The sequence below is a fragment of the Hemitrygon akajei genome, chromosome 2 (genome assembly GCF_048418815.1).
Source record: "Hemitrygon akajei chromosome 2, sHemAka1.3, whole genome shotgun sequence".
NCBI lineage: Eukaryota > Metazoa > Chordata > Chondrichthyes > Myliobatiformes > Dasyatidae > Hemitrygon > Hemitrygon akajei.
Genome location: NC_133125.1, coordinates 149,977,891 through 150,001,786, shown reverse-complemented (window position 1 = coordinate 150,001,786; position 23,896 = coordinate 149,977,891). Strand labels below are relative to the sequence as shown.

Here is a 23,896-nt window from a genome sequence, read left to right as displayed (position 1 = left end):
AAACCCAAAACCTTTCTGTTTTCTCCTTAATACCTCACCGCCGTGCTCTGTCCGCATTTACAGCTCTATTAGAAATATATACAGTTTAGTCTCGAAGTCAGAGTGCATAATTTAGCGTTAATCTCTTTTTTAAAAAAAAATCCGCTTCGGAGATAGAACAGTAATGGCGGTTGAATTTCCCACAAGCTTTGGCGAGACATAAAGCCGCCTAGCAGCCTATCTTGAACGGTTGTGATATCAGTGCGCATGTGCATAACGGCCGGCTGCGCCGGCGCCGGCGGATGTGGACGGGGTCGGCCTGTTGCTGGATACGGAGGCCGTGGTGCCGTCTCCCAGTGCTCAAACACGGATGGCGGGAGGAGAGAGAGGGGTGTTTGGTAAGAAATGAACAGTAGGCGTCTCGGGTATCGAGGACAGTGCTGATCCGCCGGCAGGACAGCCGGCAACCTAGGCCCGGAACCGAGACAAAGCGCCGGGGCCGCGGCTGCGGGTCAGACACCCTGTAAAATAGCGGGAATTTCCACTATTTCCCAAAATGTCTGGGATCGCTTCCCCCTGATCTCTCAATCCTAATATTGCAACTGCACCCAATCCGTAGGAATTATCTTCCACCCACACACAGGTTACTATTAACGCCAGGCATTATCACCTGCACAATCAGGAATTCCTTTCCTATCCCCCTGTCCCGAGGATTCCTCGTGGATCGCAAGCTGTCTTCCCTTCCCCCCCCGCCCCACACACACACGACAGAATTTATTTATGATCCCATGAATTAAGTACTAAACTCCTAAACCCATCCCATCCCTGATCCCAGATGTTATCACAACCACACCTGCCCCCGGATCTCAGGAATAATCTTCTCCTCAAACCCAAATATTGGACCCTATTGCATGCCTAAGGATTCCCTTCAATCTCCTGAACCTTATCCTTCGGAATATAAGATGACCCCCCCCCCCCCTCCCCGCCCGAACCAGGAATTACACACCACACTACCATGCACATAGCAATTTTTCACTCTGATCACAAGAACTATCTAGCACCCCCTCCCAAATCAACCAAACTCTGATACTAGGGATTGCCATAATCCCCTTCTCCATCCCAGAACTATTCTCTCTCCAAATGCAAGGAATTGACCCCATCTGACCCTGTGTATTCTCCCAGATTCCAAACCCTAACTCCCATCCCTGGGTTTGAAATTTAATCAAGGATTGGATTTCATCCTTGAGACTATAGATTTCACCTCACACCTAAATGTCTGGATTTCTTCTGTAACTCCCAATCCTGTAGGTTACAGTCTGTCACCAAACCCAGGGAAGTAGCCTATGCCGGTACATAAATGGCAATCATTCAAAATCCTGGAATTACCATCCCACGTAAACTTGAGGATTATCCCAGTTCCCAAACTTGGTGATTACACTGTCCCCAATTTCTGTGATTGGTAGCTCCATCCCTGAACACTGGGATTGCACTCAGATTCAAGTCCTTGGGAATTATTCTTTACTGGCACATGATAGATAGATAGATACTTTATTCATCCCCATGGGGAAATTCAACTTTTTTTTTCCAATGTCCCATACACTTGCTGTAGCAAAACTAATTACATACAATACTTAACTCAGTAAAAAAAAAAAAAAATGATATGCATCTAAATCACCGTCTCAAAAAGCATTAATAGCTTTTAAAAAGTTCTTAAGTCCTGGAGGTAGAATTGTAAAGCCTAATGGCATTGGGGAGTATTGACCTCTTCATCCTGTCTGAGGAGCATTGCATTGATAGTAACCTGTCACTGAAACTGCTTCTCTGTCTCTGGATGGTGCTATGTAGAGGATGTTCAGAGTTTTCCATAATTGACCGTAGCCTACTCAGCGCCCTTCGGTGCGGGTGACTATCATTGAAACACAGGTCCTACCACAACCCAGCCCTGGGAATTCCACCCCCCTCCCCCTGACTTCAAATCCCAGGACTTTCCTGGTTTCCAGGAATTTATCCACATCTCACCCATGTCCTCTCAGCTCCTGTATCTCGGTGGTTTACCCCTGTATATTGTAGATCTCCTGATGGTTTAGTCTTCCCCCTTGAGTCCCGTGGATTTCCGAATGTGCTGCATTTTTCAGAGCCTTGTTCCCAGTATCCTCTTGCTTCCCACTAATTTTTGCCTCAATTGCAGTCCATGTGTTCCCCTCCTTTGTTATCTCTTGTTGTCTTTGGGGTTGTCCCCTCCACTAGTTAATTGGAGTTTGCTGCTTCCCTTGTTTGCAACCTGGTGTTTGACTCCTCACATTTTCAGGGGTTAGGATTGGAACTCTGGAATTGTATTGCTGTTAGTAGCTGGTGTAGGATTGGGAAATGGAAGTGGGTAGTTAAGAGATAAGATTGGTAATACAATGGATGGGTAGTTAAGAGAGATGGTAGGATCAGTGGTTGGAGAGTGGATGGAGTGTTGATGTGGTAAACTGGCTGGTTTTGTGGTTAAATTATTGGATATGGATAGGATTACTAGTTGGGCTAAACTGCAGAATCAGTCATCTTGGTAGGATTACTAGTCTGGGATCTGGAGCTAGTATTGGTTGTTGGGTCTGCGAATGTTGGACTGGGTAGATGGCAATTGCTAGGGTCAGAAAGCATGTTGGAAGCTAAGACTGACAATCACTAAATTCTGGTTGGAGGGTTGGTGAATAGGGGCGGTTGCATTGGCCCATCAGTGGGGAGGTTGGGTTGTTAAAGGTTGTGGATGGGCTGCAAAATTATCTGGACAAAAATATTGACCTTAAAAGTGCTCTGAGTGTGTTACCAGTGATTATTTGAGACTCCAAACTAATCTCTTCAATATTACAGGTGTTACAGCCCCTGTGAAAACCTATTCCTGGCACCCCCTTTAGTGGGAAAGCACGTTATGGCTAGCATCTTGTGCTTAAGCGTGTCAGATACAAGGATAATCCTGAATGAAAATAGTCTTGTCCAAATTGTATGATTTATAACTATGTTTACAATTTTGTTGAAATTAAACACATAACACCTAAAAGCATGGCATTGTTTTCCATATTCCAGGCATATTAGGTGAAAATAAAAGAGAGTGGTGGATGCTGGAAATCTGAAATAAAAATGGAAACTGTGCAAGCCAGGCAGTATCCATGGAGGGAAACTGTTAATGTTTAAGTTGAAGTCCTTTTTTCCCCTTTCTGCAGATGCTCCCTGACCTGCTAACTTTTTCCATGCATATTTCATGCATGATAGCTGCTGTTGTCCTGGTAAATGGATGTAATTTTGTATCTGTACCACTGTTTTTATGTATTAATGACACTTTTGATCAACCTTGGTGTTAGCAGCTCTTGAGAAATCCTTACAACTGCTCAAGCTGGATTGACTCTGCTTCAGCGTCGATATCTGCCGGTGGCTGATGCTGTTTTAAGGTAACTTGAATTATTCTCCTTTTCCCTGTGTAAGCCGGGGCAGTCGAGACCACTGGAAATTATGAATTAAAATCCATAATTCTGGAAATGGTCAGCATGTGAGGCAGGGTTTTCAAGGCAATGACCTTTCTTGTTCTCAGTGAGCAGGAGTCAGACGAAGAACTATTGCCAGTATACGCACTTTTTTGGAAAGGTATGGTCATGCTCGTGAGGGTGCATGAGATAGTTACACGGATGCTGCCTGGACTAGAGAGTCAAAGTTATAGATAGAGCCTGGCCATGCTGTATCTTTATTCCTTGGAGTATAGGAGAAAGAGAAGTGACCTCACAGGTTGATAAAATCATGAAAGGTATGGATAAAGTGGATGGCCATAGTCTTTCCCCCAGGGCTGGAGAGTCCAACTGTAGAGGGCACAGGTGCAAGTGAAGACAGGAAGAGATTTAAAGGAGATTTGAGATGTAACTACTTTACACAGGGGGTAGTGAGTACCTGTTCTGAGCTGCCAGAAGAAGTGATTGTGGTGGGTACAATGCAACATTTAAGAGGCATTTGGATATACACATGGAGGGGAAGGGCTTGGTGATTTATGGGCCAAATGTGGATAACTGGGACTAGCTTGGAGGATGTTGTGTTCAGCATGGACAAGTTGGGCTGAAAAGCTTGCTTACGAGCTGTATTACTCTAGGGTGTCAAAGATCTGGAGAGGGCGGGTCATGAAGACTCATTGGACTGAGTGTCCTGAAGGTGGGAGAATGAGAGTTGTGTAACTCACTGTGGTTCCCATGGGTAACTTGCTCTGTCCCCTTCCACTGAGTGTAATTTGCCATGGCCCCTTTATATAGTTTGCTGCTGCCCTAGTATTTGCAATTTTCTGAAAATTTCCATTTCGCCTAACCTCCTGTTACCTGTGGTTTACCCTCACTTCCCGTTCTGCAGTTGGGAGCGGCTTACCAACTGCTCCTGAAGAACAAGCAGCCATGTCTCAGGTGGTGGGTTTTCGAGTGGGCGCTGAATTCTCGAGCTACAGCGAGCTGCACCGGGAGTATCGGCGCTACCAGAGGGAATATGCGGTGCAGCTGTGGACCAGGCACTCACGGACCATCGAGGCACAGAGGCGTAGGGCACCCAAACGCCCAATGAATGATGCGCTGAAGTTTGCTGAGATCGACTATGCTTGCATTCACGGGGGCAAGTTGTTCAAGACCAAAGGTTCCGGGAAGCGGGCAAACCAGAGGTAAGTGAATCCATGCAATGGCTATCCCCAGCACAGTAGTCTGTGCATCTCTCCTTTCCTTCTCTCCATATCTTCTTCCACTTCCCCTGTCTCTCTCCAGAGTCCCTTCCCCCTCTCCCCTCCATCACTTTCCCCACGTTCTCTGTCTGCCTGTCTCTCCTTCTGCTTCTAAACTTAACATGCTCATAAACACATACATGTGACATGCACTTTATTGGGTGTTGGCACTGGAGTCCTAGGACCCAGTGAAAGTTGGTGGCTTCAGAGGAAGGAGTTTATCTTCAGTTACACCAGCTGTTTAGCAAACTTGTCTTGTATCCTTTTACAGTCTTACGCTATTTCCCTTGGATTCTGTTTTGATTCTGAAGGAAGATGAACCACTGGCCTTTGGCCTTCCCTAGCTGATTCATACACTGCTGCCCGCTCTCTATTTCAGAACCAATAAGATGAAGTGCCCCTGCGTTATTAAAGTCCGCCTCTCTCCAGATGGAGACAAGTTTGTCGTGAAGGAGATGAATGAATCACATAACCACACAGTGCAGCAAGTAAAAGCCGCGCACAGATACCAGCCAGGTGGAACTGCCACAGCTTCAGATTATCGGGTCAGTCTCTACTTGTTTATGTTGTCCCACCTCTCCTCTTTAGCACTGAGTTCTGTGTATTTTTCCTGTATGCGCCAGTGACAACCCCTGGCTCCTGGAGTGTTAAATATATCAGCCTTATTATTTTAAATGAGCTTATAAGAACTTTGTGTCAGGATGCAAGGATCTGATCCGGAATACATGTAAATCTGAATACACATACATCTAGAGTAAGCTTTTTAATGTGGAATCTTGACTTTATCAATAAAAGGTCTGATTACAAAATCAAGATTGATACACTGAGAAATGCAGGGTGTAAAGCTGCTTTACTAGCTATAAATGTGGGCTTCAAAAGCAAAGAGAGCTCACAGTTCTGAACACAGGAGATTATGCAGATGCTGGAGCAATCACACAAAATTCTGGAGGAACTCAGCAAGCCAGCCAGCATCTATGGAGGGGAATGAACAGTCAACGTTTTGAGTCGAGCCCCTGAAGCTTAAGAATATGCTGGAAAGGAATTTTAATGGGGCAAAAGATATACAAAGCCAAGAATAACACTGAGGTAAAGTGACTTGTTTTCATGGTGACAGTGACATGGAATATGCCAAGTTCAGCAGTATCCTGCCTGTAAAGGGCATATGATTCATGTGATGCTATACCCATCTAGAATTTAAAGCAAAGTTGCATATAAATGGCAAATAAATAGTAAAATGGTGTAAATTACTCAAAAAAAGTAGCATTTGTTATTGCATTCAATTAGAGCTGAGAAAAAGGCTCAAGATCATTTAACTGGGGATTTCATTTAGATGTAGAAACAGCACAAGGTTGGACTATTTTTTGGTGCAGGGAAGGTTTCAAATGAAATTATATTTTATTACAACATAGCAGAAGGCCATTCAGCTCATTAAGTCTGCCAGTTCTCCAAGTAATCATCTCAACCCCCTTCCCCCCACTTATATTACAATGATGTACTCTTTCTCATATCTTCAATCCCCTCCTGATTTTCCTACCTCCCACCCAATTTGTAGTGGTCAAGTAACACATTAACCAGCATGCCTTTGGGAGGTGGCAGGAATTGGAGCACAATGGGAAGATCAGGCAGTGACTCAGTAAAATAAAGAGAGCAAAGTTATATCCAAAGGTAGAACAGTCAGCTGGCAGAGAACACAGACCACAAAGAAAAAATGTTCATATAATTAGGGTTGATGAAAGGGTGGTCAAATAAGGGACTTGTGTAAATACTGACGGGAACAAAAAACAGTTATGTAACAGTAATCCCCGTGGCTGATTTGCACCACGTCTCAATAGTTACCACCCCTCAGCCATCAGACTCTTGAACGAAAGGGGATAACTACACTCATTGCAGTTCTGGTGTTCCCACAACTGATGATCTCACATTGAGGACTCTTTATCCTGTTATTTCATGCTCTCATTATTTACTGCTATTTATTTTTATTTGCTTTTGTACAGTTTGATGTACATTGATCAGAATCAGGTTTATTATCACCACATGTGACGTGAAATTTGTTAACTTAGCTGCAGCAGTTCAATGCAATACATAATCTAGCAGAGAGAAAAAATAAATAAAAAATAGTAAATAAACAAGTAAATCAATTACATATATTCTATAGATTTAAAAAAATATGCGAAAACAGAAATACTGTATATTAAAAATAAGGTGAGGTAGTGTCCAAAAATTCCGCTATTTAAGAAGGCTGGGGTTAGCAGAAAGGAAACTATAGACCTGTTAGCCTGACATCAGTTGTTGGAATTGATTGTTAGGGATGAGAATAAAGAGTACACGTGACAAAGCAGGCCAAAGCCAGCATGGTTTCCTGAAAGGGAAATCCTGCCTGACAAACCTACTGCAATTTTTTGAGGAAATTACAAGCAGGGCAGACAAAGGAGACGCAATAGACATGGTGTACTTGGATTTTCAGAAGGCCTTTGACAAGGTGCCGCATATGAGGCTACTTAGCAAAATAAGAGCCCACGGAATTACAGGGAAGTTACTAGCATGGGCGGAGAATTGGCTGGTCTACAGAAAACAGAGAGTGGGAATAAAGGGATCCTATTCTGGCTGGCTGCTGGTTACCATTGGAGTTCCACAGGGTTTGGTGTTGGGACCGCTGCTTTTTACGATGTTTGTCAATGATTTGAACTATGGTATTAATGGATTTGTGGCTAAATTTGCCGATGATACAAAGATAGGTGGAGAAGCAGGTAGTGTTGAGGAAACAGAGCCTACAGAGAGACTTAGATAGCTTAGAAGAATGAGTAAAGAAGTGGCAAATGAAATAAAATATTGGAAAATGTATGGTTATGCACTTTGGTGGAAGAAATAAAAAGACAGGGAGAAAATTCAAAATGCAGAAATGCAAAGGGACTTGGGAATCCTCATGCAAGATACCCTAAAGGTTAATCTCCTGATTGAGGCGGTTGTGAAGAAGGCAAATGCAATGTTGGCATTCATTTCTGATAGGTGGCATCCGTTAGTCTTGTGAGACCATGGATCTATGCCTGGAAAGTCTTGCAATCTGTCCTCTCCAGGGTGCAGGCCTCGGCAAGATTGTATAGAAGATCAGCAGTTGCCCATGCAACGTCTCCCCTCTCACACTACCAATGTTGTCCAAGGGAAGGGCAAGGGTCAATACAGCTTGGCACGAGTGTCATCACTGTAGTTGTCAGAACAAGGTTGAAGGCAATGTCGGACTGCTTTAGGGACTCCAGCTCCAGATTTCTCCTCAGGGTTTACTCCCAAAGCCTTTCCCATGAGTGGGTATGGCTGCAAGGCAGCGGAGGTTTGAAATCAGAACTTTCCCTCCCTTAGATGGACTGTCTTCCCAGGCTGACAAGCGCGATCTACCCGAAGCACTGGTTTTAAGGCACCAGGACCCGCCTTTGCCCCTTCTCCTGTCAGTAGAAACAGTTCCACTGGGCTTATTGGCTAAGGCACACAAGAAGGCCAGGAGTTGGACTAGGTTGTCAGAGGCTTTTTGAGGCTTATGCGGTGAGGATCACTTTTAGATAGTGGGAGCTTGTCCCCACTATCATTCCTCAGCTTGACAACCTTGGAACCCATTCATTTCTAGAGGTATATAATACAAGAGCAGGGATATGATGTTGTGGCTCTATAAAGCACTTGTGAGACCACACTTGGAGTATTGTGTGCAGTTTTGGGCTCCTTATTTTAGAAAGGATATACAGACATTGGAGAGGGTTTAGAGGAGATTCACAAGATTGATTCCAGGAATGAAAGGGTTGCCATTTGAGGAATGTCTGACAGCTCTTGAGCTGTATTCCCTGGAGTTCAGGAGAATGAAAGGGGATTTCATAGAAACAATCCGAATCTTAAAAGGCCTGAACAGATTAGATATGGCAAAGTTATTTCTCATGGTAGGGGACAAGAGTAAAATTGGATAGGTATATGGACGGGAAAGGAATGGAGGGTTATGGGTTGAGTGCAGGTAGGTGGGACTAGGTGAGAGTAAGTGTTCGGCACGGACTAGAAGGGCCAAGATGGCCTGTTTCCGTGCTGTAATTGTTATATGGTTATAAGAGGGCACAACTTCTGCATTGAAGGAGGTTTATTTAGAACTGAGATGCAGAGAAATTACTTTAGTCAGAGGGTGGTAAATCTGTGGAATTTGTTGCAATAAGCGACTGTGGAGGCCAAGTCATTGGGTGTATTTAACGCAGAGTTAGATAGGTTCTTGATTAGCCAGGGCACCAAAGGGTATGGGGTGAAAGCAGGGGAGTGAGGATGACTGGAAGAATTGGGTCAGCCCATGATTGAATGGCAGAGCAAACTACCTCTGCCCACTATATCTTATGGTCATATGATTCAATGTACATTTAGGAATCGGATGGCAGAGGGGAAGAAGTTGTTCCTGAGTCACTGAGTGTGTGCCTTCAGGCTTCTGTACCTCCTACCTGATGGTAACAGTGAGTAAAGGGCATGCCCTGGGTGCTGGATGTCCTCAATAATGGACACTGCCTTTCTGAGCCACTGCTCCCTAAAGATGTCCTGGGTACTTTGTAGGCTAGTACCCAAGATGGAACTGACTGGATTTACAACCTTCTGCAGCTTCTTTCGGTCCTATGCAGTAGCCCCTCCAGACCAGACATTGATGCAGCCTGTCAGAATGCTCCCCATGGTACAACTATAGTAAACTAATGTAAACTCCTGTTTATGTTTACTGTTTTATAGATTTCCCGCAGAAGAAAGAATCTCAGGGTTGCATGTGGTGACATGTACATACTCTGATAATAAATTTTACTTTGAAACATAGAAAACCTACAGCACAATACAGGCCCTTCGGCCCACAAAGTTGTGCCAAACATGTCCCTACCTTAGAAATTACTAGGTTTACTCATAGCCCTCTATTTTTCTTTGCTCCATTGCCGGCAGCCCATTCCACTCACTCACCACTCTGAGTAAAAAAACTTACCCCTGACATCTCTTCTGTACCTTCTCCCCAGCAACTTAAACCTGTGTCCTCTAGTGGCAACCATTTCAGCCCTAGGAAAAAGCCCCTGACTATGCACACGATCAATGCTTCTCATCATCTTACATACCTCTGTCAAGTCACCTCTCAACCTTTGTCGCTCCAAGGAGAAAAGGCCAAGTTCACTCAACTTATCCTCATAAGACATGCTCCCCAATCAAGGTAACATCCATGTAAATCTCCTCTGCACCCTTTCTATGCCTTCCACATCCTTCCTGTAGTGAGGCAACTAGAACTGAGCACAGTACTCCATGTGGGGTCTGACCAGGGTCCTATATAGCTGCAACATTACTTCTAAATTCTAAATTCTATTCCACGATTGATGAAGGCAATACACCGTATGCCTTCTTAACCACAGAGGAACCTGCGCAGCTGCTTTGAGTGTCCTATGGACTCGGACCTCAAGATCCCTCTGGTCCTCCACACTGCCAAGAGACTTACCATTATTACTATATTCTGCCATCACAGTCAAAGGGCTGGCACCATGGCTCATAGTTGTACAACATGGAAACAGGCTATTCAGGCAACTACGCCTACACTGCCTTAGGTACCATCTCTATTTATCTTCAACAGGACCCCACCACCCAGCACATCTTTCCCTCCCTACCCCTCTCAGCTTTTCGCAGGGATCGTTCCCTCCGCGACTACCTGGTCCACACATCCCTCCCCACAGAACTCCCACCTGGCACTTATCCCTGTAAGCGCAAATGCTACACCTGTCCCCACACCTCCCCCCTTACCACCATTCCGGGCCCCACACAGTCCTTCCAGGTGAGGCAATACTTCACCTGAGAGTCTGCTGGAGTTGTCTATTGCATCCGGTGCAGCCTCCTCTACATCGGCGAGACCCAACGCAGATCGGGGGACTGCTTCGTCGAGCACCTCTGCTCCGTCCATCACAATAGACAGGACCTCCTGGTTGCCACCCACTTCAACTCTGCCTCTCATTCCCATCTAGATATGTCCATACATGGCCTCCTCTACTGTGCCATGATGAGGCCAAACTCAGGTTGGAGGAGCAACACCTCATCTACCGTCTGGGTAGCCTCCAGCCTGGTGGTAGGAACATTGAATTCTCCAATTTCCGGTAATTCCCTCCCCCTATCCTAGGTCCCTCTCTGCCTCACTCCCCTTTCAACTTTCTGCTCCTTTATCTCTACAGTTCTTTCATGCTTATCCCCTCCCCCCTTTATCCTTCCTCTGATTGGTTCTCCACCTGGCGCCTCTAGCCCTTCCCCCTCCCCATCTCTATTACTGGGCTTCGGCCCTCTCTTCCCTCCCCCCCCCCCCCATTCCTGATGAAGGGTCTCGGCCCAAAATGTTGGCTACTCTTTTCTCATGGATGCTGCCTGACCTGCTGAGTTCTTCCAGCATTGTGTACGTATTCTTCTCTCATTCCATTAGACTGTGTTAAATTGTCCTGTGGTTAGGTTAAAGTTAGGTGAATTGCTGTGTGATGAGTCTCATTGGGCAGAAGGGCCTGCTCTGTGTTGTATCTCAGATGAGGATCTACGTTGGCCAGGCAACCATGGATATTGCATCTCAGCTGTCTATGTGGTATACAAGCCAGAGGAGTATGATATGCAGAGCAAGTTGTTACGCATGTAGCAGGTTACCCCTCTCCATGCAGCTGAGCAGAGACCGATACAGCTTGGCATCAGCAGCATCGTAGGAGTTGCCAATCAGCTTTGAGCTCAATGTAGGACTGCCTCAGATCTGCCGAAGGGTTTTGGCCTGAAACGTCGACTGTACTTTTTTCCATAGATGCTGCCTGGCCTGCTGAGTTCTTCTAGCATTTTGTGTGTGTTGCTCAGATTTTTCCTTGGGGTTTACTCCTGAAGCCTTAACCATGCAAGGCGACTGAGGTATGAGATCAGAGTTTTCCGACTTGTAGATAAGCTGCCAACCACAGCCGACAAACCCATCTGTCCAAAGTGATTAGTTTTAAGGCAGCAGTAACTCACCTTTGCCCCTCCTTCTGTCAGTGGAAATGGTTCTGTCAGGTTTATTAGCTAAGCCGCATGTGAAGGACAGGAACTGGACTTGGTGGTCAACGGCTATTTGAGATGCACACCTTTGTAAGCACCTAATAGGTAGAGGGAGCTTATCCACTTCCACCCCAGCTACAGCGACCTTAAGGAACCATCTCTAAATAAATTAATCAACCTCTGAACTATGATTTGACAAACTCACTTTTGATTAGCTGAGCCATTTTACAGGTCATTTCCCTAACAGTAACAAGATTTATTTGTGTAGTTCCTCTAAAGCAGGGGAGATATCAAACAAATTGAACTGAACAGTTAAAGAGGGATAATGGCAGACAACCAATAGCTGGTTTAAGATCAGTTTCAAGGAGTGTGTTACCGTGCATTTTAAACAGATGGAGTTGTACAATTGATATGCTGGAAATGTAAACTTTTGAGAGACATACAGGGTAGCTAGAGTATGCTTTCCCCATGGTAGGGATATTAGAAAACTTGAGGGTATACATTTAAGATGAGTGGTAGGAGTTTTAAAGAAGCTCGGAGGGGTAAGTTTTTTTTAAAGCAGAGCGTGGTTGATATGTTACAGTGCTGATTGGAAGATGAGATTGAATTCCTACGTTTTAGAGACATTTAGAAAGATGCTTACATTGGACAAGGCAAAGCTGTATATGGTGATAATGAGGGAAATGGGATTAATGTGCATGGAGAAAAAGGATGGCATAGATGCAGTGGGCCGAAGGGCCTATTTCTGTGCTGTACATCTCTATGACTCCACTTACATACTGTATGGTGACAAAGAGGTGTAAAGTGGAAATTCTAGATCTTAGAACTAAGGAAATTAAAATCAATATGATTAATTTTTGGATTTAGAGGGATTTTATAGTTTAATACCATGAGAGCTAATTGCAGAGCTAGGAAGTACTGTGAGCATGGAAGGATGTGAAAGAACATAAGTACACCTTAAAATCAAAATGCTGTGTGACTGGAGCACCATGTACTGTGGGTCAGGCAGTGAGGAACAGATAAGTCAACCAGGACCACGAGCTGCACAGTTTGGAAGAAAACTTAAAAGTGACAGGAAAAGGGATGAAGGTCTGAAATCAGATGGAATAATTTTAAAGAAGGAACAAGTCCATGGATAATAGTTGTATTGCCAGACATGTTGAGGCAAGAGACTGATTTCTTGTGTCTGTTATTTTTGAGTTGTGCAGGCAATGTCTCTATCAATTGAAACTATATTTTGCAGAGCAATACTATCGCAATGAAGCAAAATCAAATTTAATATCACAAACTTACATATGAAATAAGTTGTTGTGCAATAGTAGTATAGTGCATAGGTGTAAAATTGCCATCAACTACAAGAATAAGTAGTGCAAAAGGAATAGTGAATGTTCATTGGTTCATGACTATTCAGTAAACCAATGGTGGAGATTAAGAAGCTGTTTCTGAATCATTGATTGTTGGTCTTTAAACTCCTGTATCTCCTTTTGATGGTAGTAATGAGAAGGTATGTCCTAGGTGGTGAAGGTCCTTAATAATGGATGCTGCCTTCTTTAAGGTGACCTTGATGTTGAGGAGGGTTATGCCCTGGTGAAGCTGGCTAAATCCATATCTCACTACATTCTCTTGTTATCCTGTACATTGTAGGCTGTATATGCTATGCAAGTCAGAATGCTCTCCATCATACATCTGTAGAAATTTGTTTCCTGCAGACCACCATGCAGAGGAGAATGTAAAGAATAATAGACATAAGGAATCAGTTACACTTGTCTAAGAGATAAGATTTGAGGCTAAGTAGATCATGTGTTTCCTGGAATTTTGTAGGTCAAGAGCTTATCTGTTCAATTAAACACATTTGGAGGAATTGATGGAGAGAATTAATTGCTGCTCATTGAGCTGGGTATGAGGAGAGTGGTGTTAAACCAGCAGTGGCCTTTCAGGAGTGAAATTGTTGTTCCTTTCCGTGCCTTGTGGCTCATCGGGCGGCAATCTTGCCATTTCTTCAGCGTTTTTGTCTGTTTTTATGAAGCTGAGTTGCTAGCTCGACACAACCCAGCACAGATGGAAAGCATCCAAGTAGCTGGCCGGATGGAAACCCAGGACCACTCAGCTCAAAGTCTGATATGGATGCCACTACACCACTGTACGGCGAAGAGTGAAGTTAGTCAGGCAAAAATGCAGTGGGCTCTTTGGTCATGGAGTCTACATAAACCATTAAACATTCATTTATGCAAATCCTGTATCAATCCCATTATTTTATTCTTCCCACACTCAAATTCTTTTCAGATTCTGCCACTCACCTATACACTCAAGCCAATTCACAGTGGCCATTTAACCTACCAACTGGTATATCTTTGGGAAAGCAATTCATATTTGTAATCAATCCCCAATCAGTAGATGCTGAATTAATATTAAACCTTAAATTTATGTTTGACAGATTCTAACAATGAATCATATGCAGCAGTATTGGTAAACAGTCTAACATGAGCAGATTGTCAATCCATTATCTCAGTGACCAGTAGAACCACCTTGCCTATGAATTTGTACCTACAATGAGCAGTTGAGGTGATTTATACAGATAAATTCAAAGGGAGTTTGAATATCTACCGTGGGAGTAAAAGAGGAATTAATGGATTGAGATGAAGAGGACTGGGTGGACTGGTTAGGCTGAATGGCCTATTTCTGTGCTATGCAGGCTGAAACTCACTAGTCTAGCAATTTGTGAATTTAGCAATTCCTGCAGTCTGATATGCTTTGAATCCTCAGTACCGATCTGTACTAATTAACTAATTCCAACAATGACCTAAATGCAAGATCAGTACTAATCTGTAGCTAATTAAGCTACTAATGAAACTTTTGCAATGGGCTGTTCTCTGAACTCTTATGTGATCTACATGGTGTCTGTATCTTAAAAGAACAGAAGCATTCATATGGTCAGGAATTTCTGTGGCCTGGCTCCAGTTTGGATTAGGAGTTTCAGCCTGTAATATCATGGTTGACAGAAAATTGTTGAGATGATTTGTAAGAATGTTAAAAGACTTTACTTATGCCACACAGGCAGAACATGAGAAGCTTTCACACCAAAGGCGTTTTGTCAAGGTGCTGCATGGCAATCCGGCTTCTGTGGTCTCACTGCAAAGTAACGGAGCAGGTGCTAAGGAACAGCTCAGGGAGGTCGCAAGCAAAGTGCTCATCCGGCAGGATGGTCACAGCCTTCCATGCAAGGACAAGTGGGGCAGCTTCAAGGTCCAGAAGACTGACTTAGAGAAGATGGTTCCCACACTGGCTGCTGTCAAGGGTAAGTGTTCATGCTGTTGCTTGCCCAAAGAGTAACCTGCTGCTTCTGTGTCCATGAGAATCTCCTCTCTCCCATTCCTAGAATGCAGTGAACTGACCCCTTCCCCATTCCCTGGATAGACTAGATTACACCTTCCCCATTTCTTGGATAGTGAGATCATTCCTGCTCCACCCTAGGATAGTGTGGATCATCCCTTCCTCTATCCTGGGATTGTGTGTCTCACCCCTTTCCAATTCCCAGAATATTATCAATCGTTCTTCCCCAATCCTGGCATAGTGTGATCAATCCTCTCTCTATCTGGTGATATTGTGGATCACGACTCTCCAATCCTTGAATATTGAGATCATTCCTCCTCCATCATGGGACAGAATGGATTACCCGTTCAGATATCTCAGCAGAGTGTAGATCTCCCATTCTTATCTTGGGATAAGATCATAAGAGCATAAGAAATAGAAGCTGGAGAAGTTCCATCTAGCCTGCCAAGCATGCTCCACCATTCAATAAGATCAATTCTGACCTGCCTAAATTCCCCTACTATGCAAAAATCTATCCAGCTGGGTCTTAAATATATTTAATGAGGTAGCCTCTACTGCTTCTCTGGCCAGAGAATTCCATAGATTCACTACACTTTGGGAAAATCAGCTTCTTCTTATCTGCATCCAAAATCTATTCTCAAATATTGAGGCCATGTCTGCTAGTTCTAATCTCACTTAACACTAGAAACTTTCCTGTCTCTATCTTATCTATCCCTTTCATATCGTCTCTACAAGTCCCACTCTCTCATTCTGCTGAATTCCAATAAGTATAGTCCAGGGCAACAATTGGGATTAATGTGGATCAATCCCTTCCCCATTCCCAGAATAGTATGGATCTCTCCTTCCCACATTCCAGGATAGTGTGGAACTCTCATTCTCATATCCACAGATAGTATGGATCACTCCTTCCCCTTTCCCAGGATGGAATACTATCCTGCCACAAAATTATTCCATTCCCTTCTACATCCCTGGCCTGTGCACTAATCTCTCATTAGACCACTCTTCCCCCACCCTGGGACAAGTCACTAGATCACTCGCTCACCCCACCACGGGAATTTTTACTGATCATCAGACCACAGCCGTTATCACTGCAGGGATTGAGGAAGTGACATTGTTACTCGATCACCTTCTCAGTTACAGTGCCTACAAAAAGTAGGCCCCCCACCTTGGAAGTTTTCATGTTTTATTGTTTTAAAACAATGAATCACAGTGGACTTAATTTTGCTTCTTTTGACACTAATCAACAGAAAAGGACTCTTTCATGTCAAAATGAAAACAAATCTCTACAAAGTGATCAAAATGATTTACAAATATAAAAAACAAAATAATTGATTGCATAAGTATTAACCTCTTTCAGATCAGTAGTAGATGCACCTTTGGCATCAATTACAGCCTTGGGTCTATGTGGAGACACTAGACGCTAGAATACGACAGCACAGTACAGGCCATTTAGCCCTCAATATTGTGCCGACCAATATTTATTATAAAAATGTACTACCCCATAATCCTCTATTTTTCTTTCATCCATGTGCCTGTTCAAGAGGCTCTTAAATACACCTTAAATATTTTAAGAGGCTCTTAAATACTTTCACCCTGTCTCCTCTTCTAGCTGCCTATCACCTCTCTCATGATTCTGCCTTCTACTACTACCCATAGTGCTTTCCCCTTAGATTCCTTCTTCACCTCTCCTGCCTATCCCCTCCCTACTTCCCCTCTCCCACCCCTTGATCTTTCCTCTGATTGGTTTTTCACCTGGCACATTCCACCCTCCCCCCCACCTTCTTTATAGGGCCCCTGCCCCCTCCTTCTTTAGTCCTGATAAAGGGTCTCGGCCCGAAACGTTGACTGCTCCTTTCAACAGATGCTGCCCAACCTGCTGAGTTCATCCAGCTTGTTTGTACATGTTGATTTGACTGCAGCATCTGCAGTGTACTTTGTGTTTTCTTAAATACCCCTAATGTTTTAGCCTCTGCCACCATCCTTGGTAAGTCATTACAGGCACCCACAATCCTCTGTGTAAAAAAAAAACAAAAAAAAAACAAAAAAACCCAACTTACCCCTGAGATCTCCCCTAAACTTCCCTGCCTTAACCTTGTACATATGTCCTATGGTGTTTGCTATTCATGCCCTGGGAAACCCTATCTATGCCACTCATAATCTTGTAGACCTCTATCAAGTCCCCTCTCATCCTTCTACACTCCAAAAAGAAAAGTCCCAGCCCTGCTAACCTTGCCTCATAAGACTTGTTTTCTAATCCAGGCAACATCCTGGTAAATCTCCTCTGCACCTCATCATATCTTCCCAGTCCTTCCTATAATGAGGTGACCAGAACTGAACACAATACTCTTAAGTGCAGTATCACCAGAGATTTGTAGAGTTGCAACATGACCTCTCTACTCTTGAACTCAATCCCCCTATTAATGAAGCCTAGCATCCCATAGGCCTTCTTAACTATCCTATCAACCTCTGCAGCAACCTTGAGGGATGTATGGATTTGAACCCCAAGGTCCCTTTGTTCATCCACACTCTTAAGTAACCGACAATTAACCCTGTACTCAGCCTTCTGGTTTGTCCTTCCAAAATGTATCACCTCACACTTATTGGGATTGAACTCCATCTGCCACTTTTCTGCCCAACTCTGCATCCTGTCTATATCCTCTTGTAACCTTCGACAACCTACAGCTCCATCCAGAACTCCTCCAAACTTACTCACCCATCCTTCCGCCTCTTTATCCAGGTCATTTATAAAAATCACAAAGAGCAGGGGTCCCAGGACGGATCCTTGCAGCACTCCACTAGTCACCGACCTCCAGGCAGAATACTTTCCTTCCACTACTACCCTCTGCTTTCTTCCTGTAAGCAAATTTTTTATCCAAACAGCCAAGGTTTCACTGATCCCATGCCTCATGACTTTCTGGATGAGTCTCTCATTTGACCTTGTCAAATGCCTTGCTAAAACCACATCTACCGTCCTACCCTCATCAATTTCTTTTCTAACGTCTTCAAAAAACTTAATTAGGCTTGTGAGGCATGACCTTCCCTTCACAAAGCCATGTTGACCAACCTTAGTAGACTGTACTTCTCCAAATGCTTGTAGATCCTATCCTGAAGAATCCTTTCCAATAGTTTGTAGACCACCAGCTTAAGACTCACCGGCCTATAGTTGTCAGGATTCTCCCTATTACCTCTTTTAAACAAGGGAACTACATTTGTTATTCTCCAATCCTCTGGCACCTCCCCTGCAGCCAAAGATCATAGGTACTGCTCCAGCAATCTCCTCCCACTTCCCACAGCAACCTGGGGTATATCACATCCGGCCCTGGGGACTTTTCCTATCATTTTTTCCTTGTCTCAGTGGGACAAACTATCCTGAACCCAGCACAAGTGGTCCCTAAACTTCTCCCACATTACTTCTGTTGTGCTTTCACCCTTGAACATCTGTTTCCAATTTACTCACTAGTTCCTGCCTCATCCCTTCATAGTTAGCCCTTCCCCAGTTAAGCACGTTCCCATTTTGTCTGTTTTTATCCTTAGCTCTGCTGAAGCTAAGGGAGTTGTGGTCACTCTCACCAAAATGCTCCCCCACCAAGAGCTCTGCCACCTGATCACGTTCATTACCCAGAACTAGATCCAGTATGACTTCTCATCGGCCAGTCCACACACTGTGTCAGGAATCCTTCTTGAACACACCTGACAAATTCAGCCCCATCTATCCCCCTTGCACTCAGGAGGTGCCAGTCAATATGAGGGAAGTTGAAATCACCCATAACTACAACCCTGTATTTCTTGCACCATTCTAAAATCTGCCTGTTTATCTGCTCCTCAGTGTCCCAAGGGCTATTTGGGGCCCTATATATTACTCCCAGCACAATGATTGATCCCTTCCTATTTCTGACTTCCACCCAGACCGACTCAGTGGACACTCCTTCTGCAGCGATCTCCCTTTCTATAGCCGTGATACTATCCCTGACCAGTAATGCTACTCACCCCCCCTTTTCTACCTCCTATCCTATTCCTTTTAAAACACCTAAACCCCAATACCTGCATCAGCCAATCCTGCCCTTCCTCCAGCCAAGTTTCATTAACGGCCACAACATCGTAGTTCCACATACTGATCCATGCTCTAAGTTCATCCCCTTTATTTCTAATACTCCTAGTGCTGAAATAGACACATTTCAACCCCTCTAACTGGCAATATTTATGTTTTGTTCCCTGCCTGTCCTGCCTCACCAAATCAGAACACATAACATCATGCCCTTGTCCTTCTACCCTAATCTCTGCACTCACATTCTGATTCCCACCCCCCCGCCAAACTAGTTTAAACCCTCCCCAACAGCTCTAGCAAACTTGCCCACCAGGATATTGGTTCCTTTCTGGTTTAGGTGCAGCCCATCCTTTTTGTACAGGTCAGACCTTCTCCAGAAGAGATCCCAATGATCCAGAGATCTGAACCCCTGCCCCCTGCACCAACTCTTCAGCCACGCATTCATCTGCCATAACTTCCTGTTCCTACTCTCTCTGTCTCGTGGCACAGGCAGCAATTCAGAGATTACCACCCTTGAGGTCCTGCTTTTTAATTTCTTTCCTAATTCCCTATATTTCTTCTTCAGGACCTAATCCCTACTCGTATCCATGTCATTGATCCCCACATGGACCATGACATCTGGCTGCTCACCCTTTCTCCTCAGAATACTGAGAACTCGATCCGAGATACTGCCAACCTTGGTACCAGGGAGGGAACAGACTATCCAGGATTCTCGATCTCTCTCACAGAACCTCTTATCTGTACCCCTAACTATCGAATCTCCTATCACTACTGCTTTCCTCTTTTCCCTCCTTCCTTTCTGAGCTGAGGGTCCAGTTTTGGTGCCAGAGACACGATCATTACAACTTGTCCCTGGTAGGTCATCCCCACCAGCAGTATCCAAAACAGTATACTTATTGTTGGGATAACAACAACAGGTGTGCTCTGCTCTTTCTGTCTATTATTCCCTCTCCTGACAGTCACCTAATTACCTGCCTCCTGACTTTGAGGGGTGACTATTTCCCAGAAACTCCAATCTATTACTGCCTCTGCCTCCCAAATGATCCAAAGTTCATCCAGATCCAGCTCCAGTTTCCTAACTCAGTTTGACAGGAGCTGCAGCTGTAGTCATCAGTGACAATTGTGCTGTCCCTGACTTCCCACATCCTACCATCAGAGCACTGGACTGCCCTATCTACTGCCTCCATTACCAACTCCTAATTTAATTAATTGAATTAAAGAAACTTACCTGGCCTTACCTCACTGGGAGCAAGCTCATCCTCCACCTCTTCTCACCAAAGCCTCTCAAGTCAAAGCTCCACTCCTTCACCAGCCACTTTGCTTGAGCTATCCCCCTTTTTATTTGTTTGAACTTTTCAATTTTCGATTGTCCAATCAACTGCTTTCTGCTGAGTGAGCTATTCAAATCTTGATTGACTTGATTGCACAATCCAACTGCCAAAGCCTCCAAGCTCCACTCACTCATTGGCCGCTCTCTGATAGAGAAGTCTCTGTCAGCTTTGTACATCTGGACACTGCAAGTTTTCCTCATTCTTTTTTACAAAGCTGCTCATGCTCTGACAGATTGTATAGGGATTGTGAGTGAACAGCCCTTATCAATTCCAGCCACAATTTCTCAACTGGATTGAGGTCTGGACTCTGATTTAGCCACTCTAGCACATTAACATTGTTGTCTTTAAGCCATTCCTGTGTATCTTTGGCTTTATGCTTGGTGTCATTGTCTTACTGGAAAAACAAATCTTCTCCCAAGTTGTGGTTCTCTTGCAGATTGCATCAGGTTTTCCTCTAAGACTCCCCTGTATTTTGCTGCATTCATTTTACCCTCTACCTTCACAAAGCTTCCAGGGCCTGCTGTAGTGAAGCATTCCCATGGCATGATGTAGTCACCACCATGCCTCATAGTAGGGATGGTGTGTTTGGTTTCCACCAAATAAAGCATTTAGTCCGATGGCCAAAACACTCAATTTTGGTTTCATCAGACCATAGAACCTTCTTCCAGCTGACTTCAAAGTCTTCCATGTGCCTTCTGGCAACCTGTAGCTGAGATTTCATGTGAGTTTTTTTCAACAGTGGCTTTGTCTTTCCCACTCTCCCATAAAGCTGTGTCTGGTGAAGCACCCATGCAACAGTTGTTGTATCTTCCATCTCAGCCACTGAAGCTGGTAACTTCATAGGTCTCTTTATGGCCTCTCTCACTAGTCCCTTCTTGCATGGTCACTGAGCTATTGAGGATGGACTGCTCTAGGCAGATTTACAGCTGTGCCATATTCTTTCCATTTCTTGTTGATTGACTTAACTGGACTCCAAGGGATATTCAGTGACTTGGAAGTTTTCTTTTATCCATTTTTGCTGAGTTAGTTGTATGTTATTTTCTCTTCATGGTGTAGTTTTTGCCAGGATACTGACTTACCAGCAGTTGGACCTTCCAGATACAGGTGTATTTTTACTGCAATTAGTTGTAACACCTTGTCTGCACACGGTCATCTCCATTTAGCTACCGTAGATTCCGGATTTTAAGCCGCTACTTTTTTCCCACATTTTGAACAGCTTTGAACTTTGCGGCCAATAATCCGAAGCGGCTAATGCATGATTTTTTTCATGCCGCCTCGTAAACATTTTGCCTCATAACAGTAGACCAATAAAATTGATGAGTAGTTCACAGAGGTCCAATGAAATTGTACGATAAATCAAGCGCACTTTCACAATTAAATTATTGTAAATCAGTCATTTGTACTCACCCTCATCAACATGGAAAACACTCGAAGCATTGTGCTGCCTACTTAGTTTAAACTATATTTGTTTTCTGTACTACATCGCGGGATGCTATGACGTCACACCCGGTTTCGCGGTGTCTTGTGGGAAAATGCCGGTTTGCGATAAACGGAAAGGAGGGGGGGAGCGCATTACGCGAGCGGCTTTGGATCTGAGCGAACTTTGCTTTTAAGTTAAAGGTGATCAATAACTTTTCCTGGTAGGCTGCAATATATATATTTTTTTACCAGTCGTTAGGAGATATTGGAATGTTGTTCAGTAAAGAAGTATACGCAACGTATATTTAAAAGTAGCCGCGTACGGGCACGGTTCGAAAAAAAGCATTTGCAATATGTATTTGTTTTTGTTACCATATGGATTTAATTAAAAGTTAAAAAAATCCTCACGTGTAATATCTTTCTGTGTAAATATCTCATATTACAACGTGGGACACCTGCGGCCGAAAATCCGGTGCGGCCTAAAATCCGGTGCGGCCTAAAATCCGATGCAGCCTTTACAATTAAAAAATTGATTTTATTTCTAAAATTAGAGCCAGCGGCTTTTAATCAGGTGCGCTCTGTAGTCCGGAATCTATGGTAATTAGGTGACTTCTAAAACCAATTGGCTACACCAGTGTGACCCATTAAAGGGGTGAATACTTATGCAATTGATTATTTTGTGTCTTTTATTTGTAATTAGTTTAGATCACTTTGTAAAGTTCTGTTTTCTCTTTGACATGAAAGAGTCTTTTTCTGTTGATCAATGTCAAAAGAAAATTAAATCCACTGTGATTCAATACTGTTAAGACAATAAAACATGAAAACTTCCAAGGGGGTGAATACTTTTTATAGGTACTGTACCTTAAAGAAAGCACACTGCCCCTATGCCCAGTCAGTCATCACCCGGCTCTCTCCCACAACCACCCACCTTCTTTCACTCCCCAGAGCAGAGAAAACACACCTCATCTCCTGACACCTCCAATCCTAGCTGTCACCCCACACTTCACATTCTTCCTTCAGGAACAAACTGTCCAACCAGTAGATTACTGTACCACTTTATTATTACCTATTCTTTTTATTTGCACAGTTTGTCAGTTTTAGTTTATGTGTAGTTTTTCATTGATTTTATTGTAATTGATTGTTCTACTGTGAATGCCTGCAAGCAAATGCATTTCATAGTATGTGGTGACATATGCACTTTGATAATAAAGTTACTTTGAACTTTGGATTCAGGAGTTGATTCGCTACCACCTCTACAATCTCCCCACCAGCTACTTTCTCATGGTCATTCAACCTCACCCTGCTGCTCCCATGTCACTCCCACCTAAACATCCCTTCAGATGTGGGCCCAGTCTGGTATTGTCACCTTCTAACCAGCATGGCACTAGCGTATTCTGCTGTTTAGACTGAAATCAGAGCTAGGTTGATCTTGTGTAGTGGGACAGTGCTGCTGCAGTGTTACTCTGTGTGTTACAATGCAATGTGATGAGACAGGGTAGACAGAGTTTTACTTGGCATCTGAACATCGTTAGCACATCTCTTTACAGCGCCAGCAATCACCGATTAGTGTTCAATTCCCATCACTGCCCCTAAGGAATTTGTATATTCTCCAGTGACAGCATTGGTTTCCTTTGGGTGCTCTGGCTTCCTCTCATGTTACAAAGATTTAAGGTTAGGCTTATTAAGTTATGAGCATGTTACTTTGGCGCCGGAAATGTGGCGACACTTGCCGGCTACCCAGTACAATGCTCGCAAATTTGATTTAATTCAAATCATGCATTTCACTGCTTTACTTTGATGTTTCAATGAACATGTGACAAATAAAGCTAATTTCTTTTTATCTGTCAACACACACAAAATGCTGGTGGAACACAGCAGGCCAGGCAGCATCTATAGGAAGAAGTACAGTTGATGATTTGGGCCGAGACCCTTCGTCAGGACTAACTGAAAGAAGAGATAGTAAGAGATTTGGAAGTGGGGGGAGGGAGAAATCCAAAATTATAGGTGAAGACAGGAGGGGGAAGAGCTGGAAAGTTAATTGGCAAAAGG

At 43.8% G+C, this 23,896-nt stretch overlaps 1 protein-coding gene across 2 annotated transcripts in view; it reads left to right on the top strand.

The window, feature by feature from the left end:
• The first annotated feature begins 262 nt into the window (after positions 1–262).
• LOC140716772 (zinc finger SWIM domain-containing protein 1-like) overlaps positions 263–23,896 on the top strand; it is a 42,206-nt gene continuing 18,572 nt past the window's right edge. The window contains exons 1-5 of one of the 2 annotated variants that reach the window (XM_073029627.1): positions 263–377; positions 3,324–3,410; positions 4,348–4,645; positions 5,082–5,247; positions 14,777–15,017. In XM_073029627.1, the coding sequence (XP_072885728.1) occupies positions 4,389–4,645; positions 5,082–5,247; positions 14,777–15,017 (664 nt within the window). In that variant the 5' untranslated portion in view covers positions 263–377; positions 3,324–3,410; positions 4,348–4,388. The remainder of the gene's footprint in view (positions 378–3,323; positions 3,411–4,347; positions 4,646–5,081; positions 5,248–14,776; positions 15,018–23,896) is intronic. The other variant, XM_073029637.1, reaches the window with a different exon arrangement.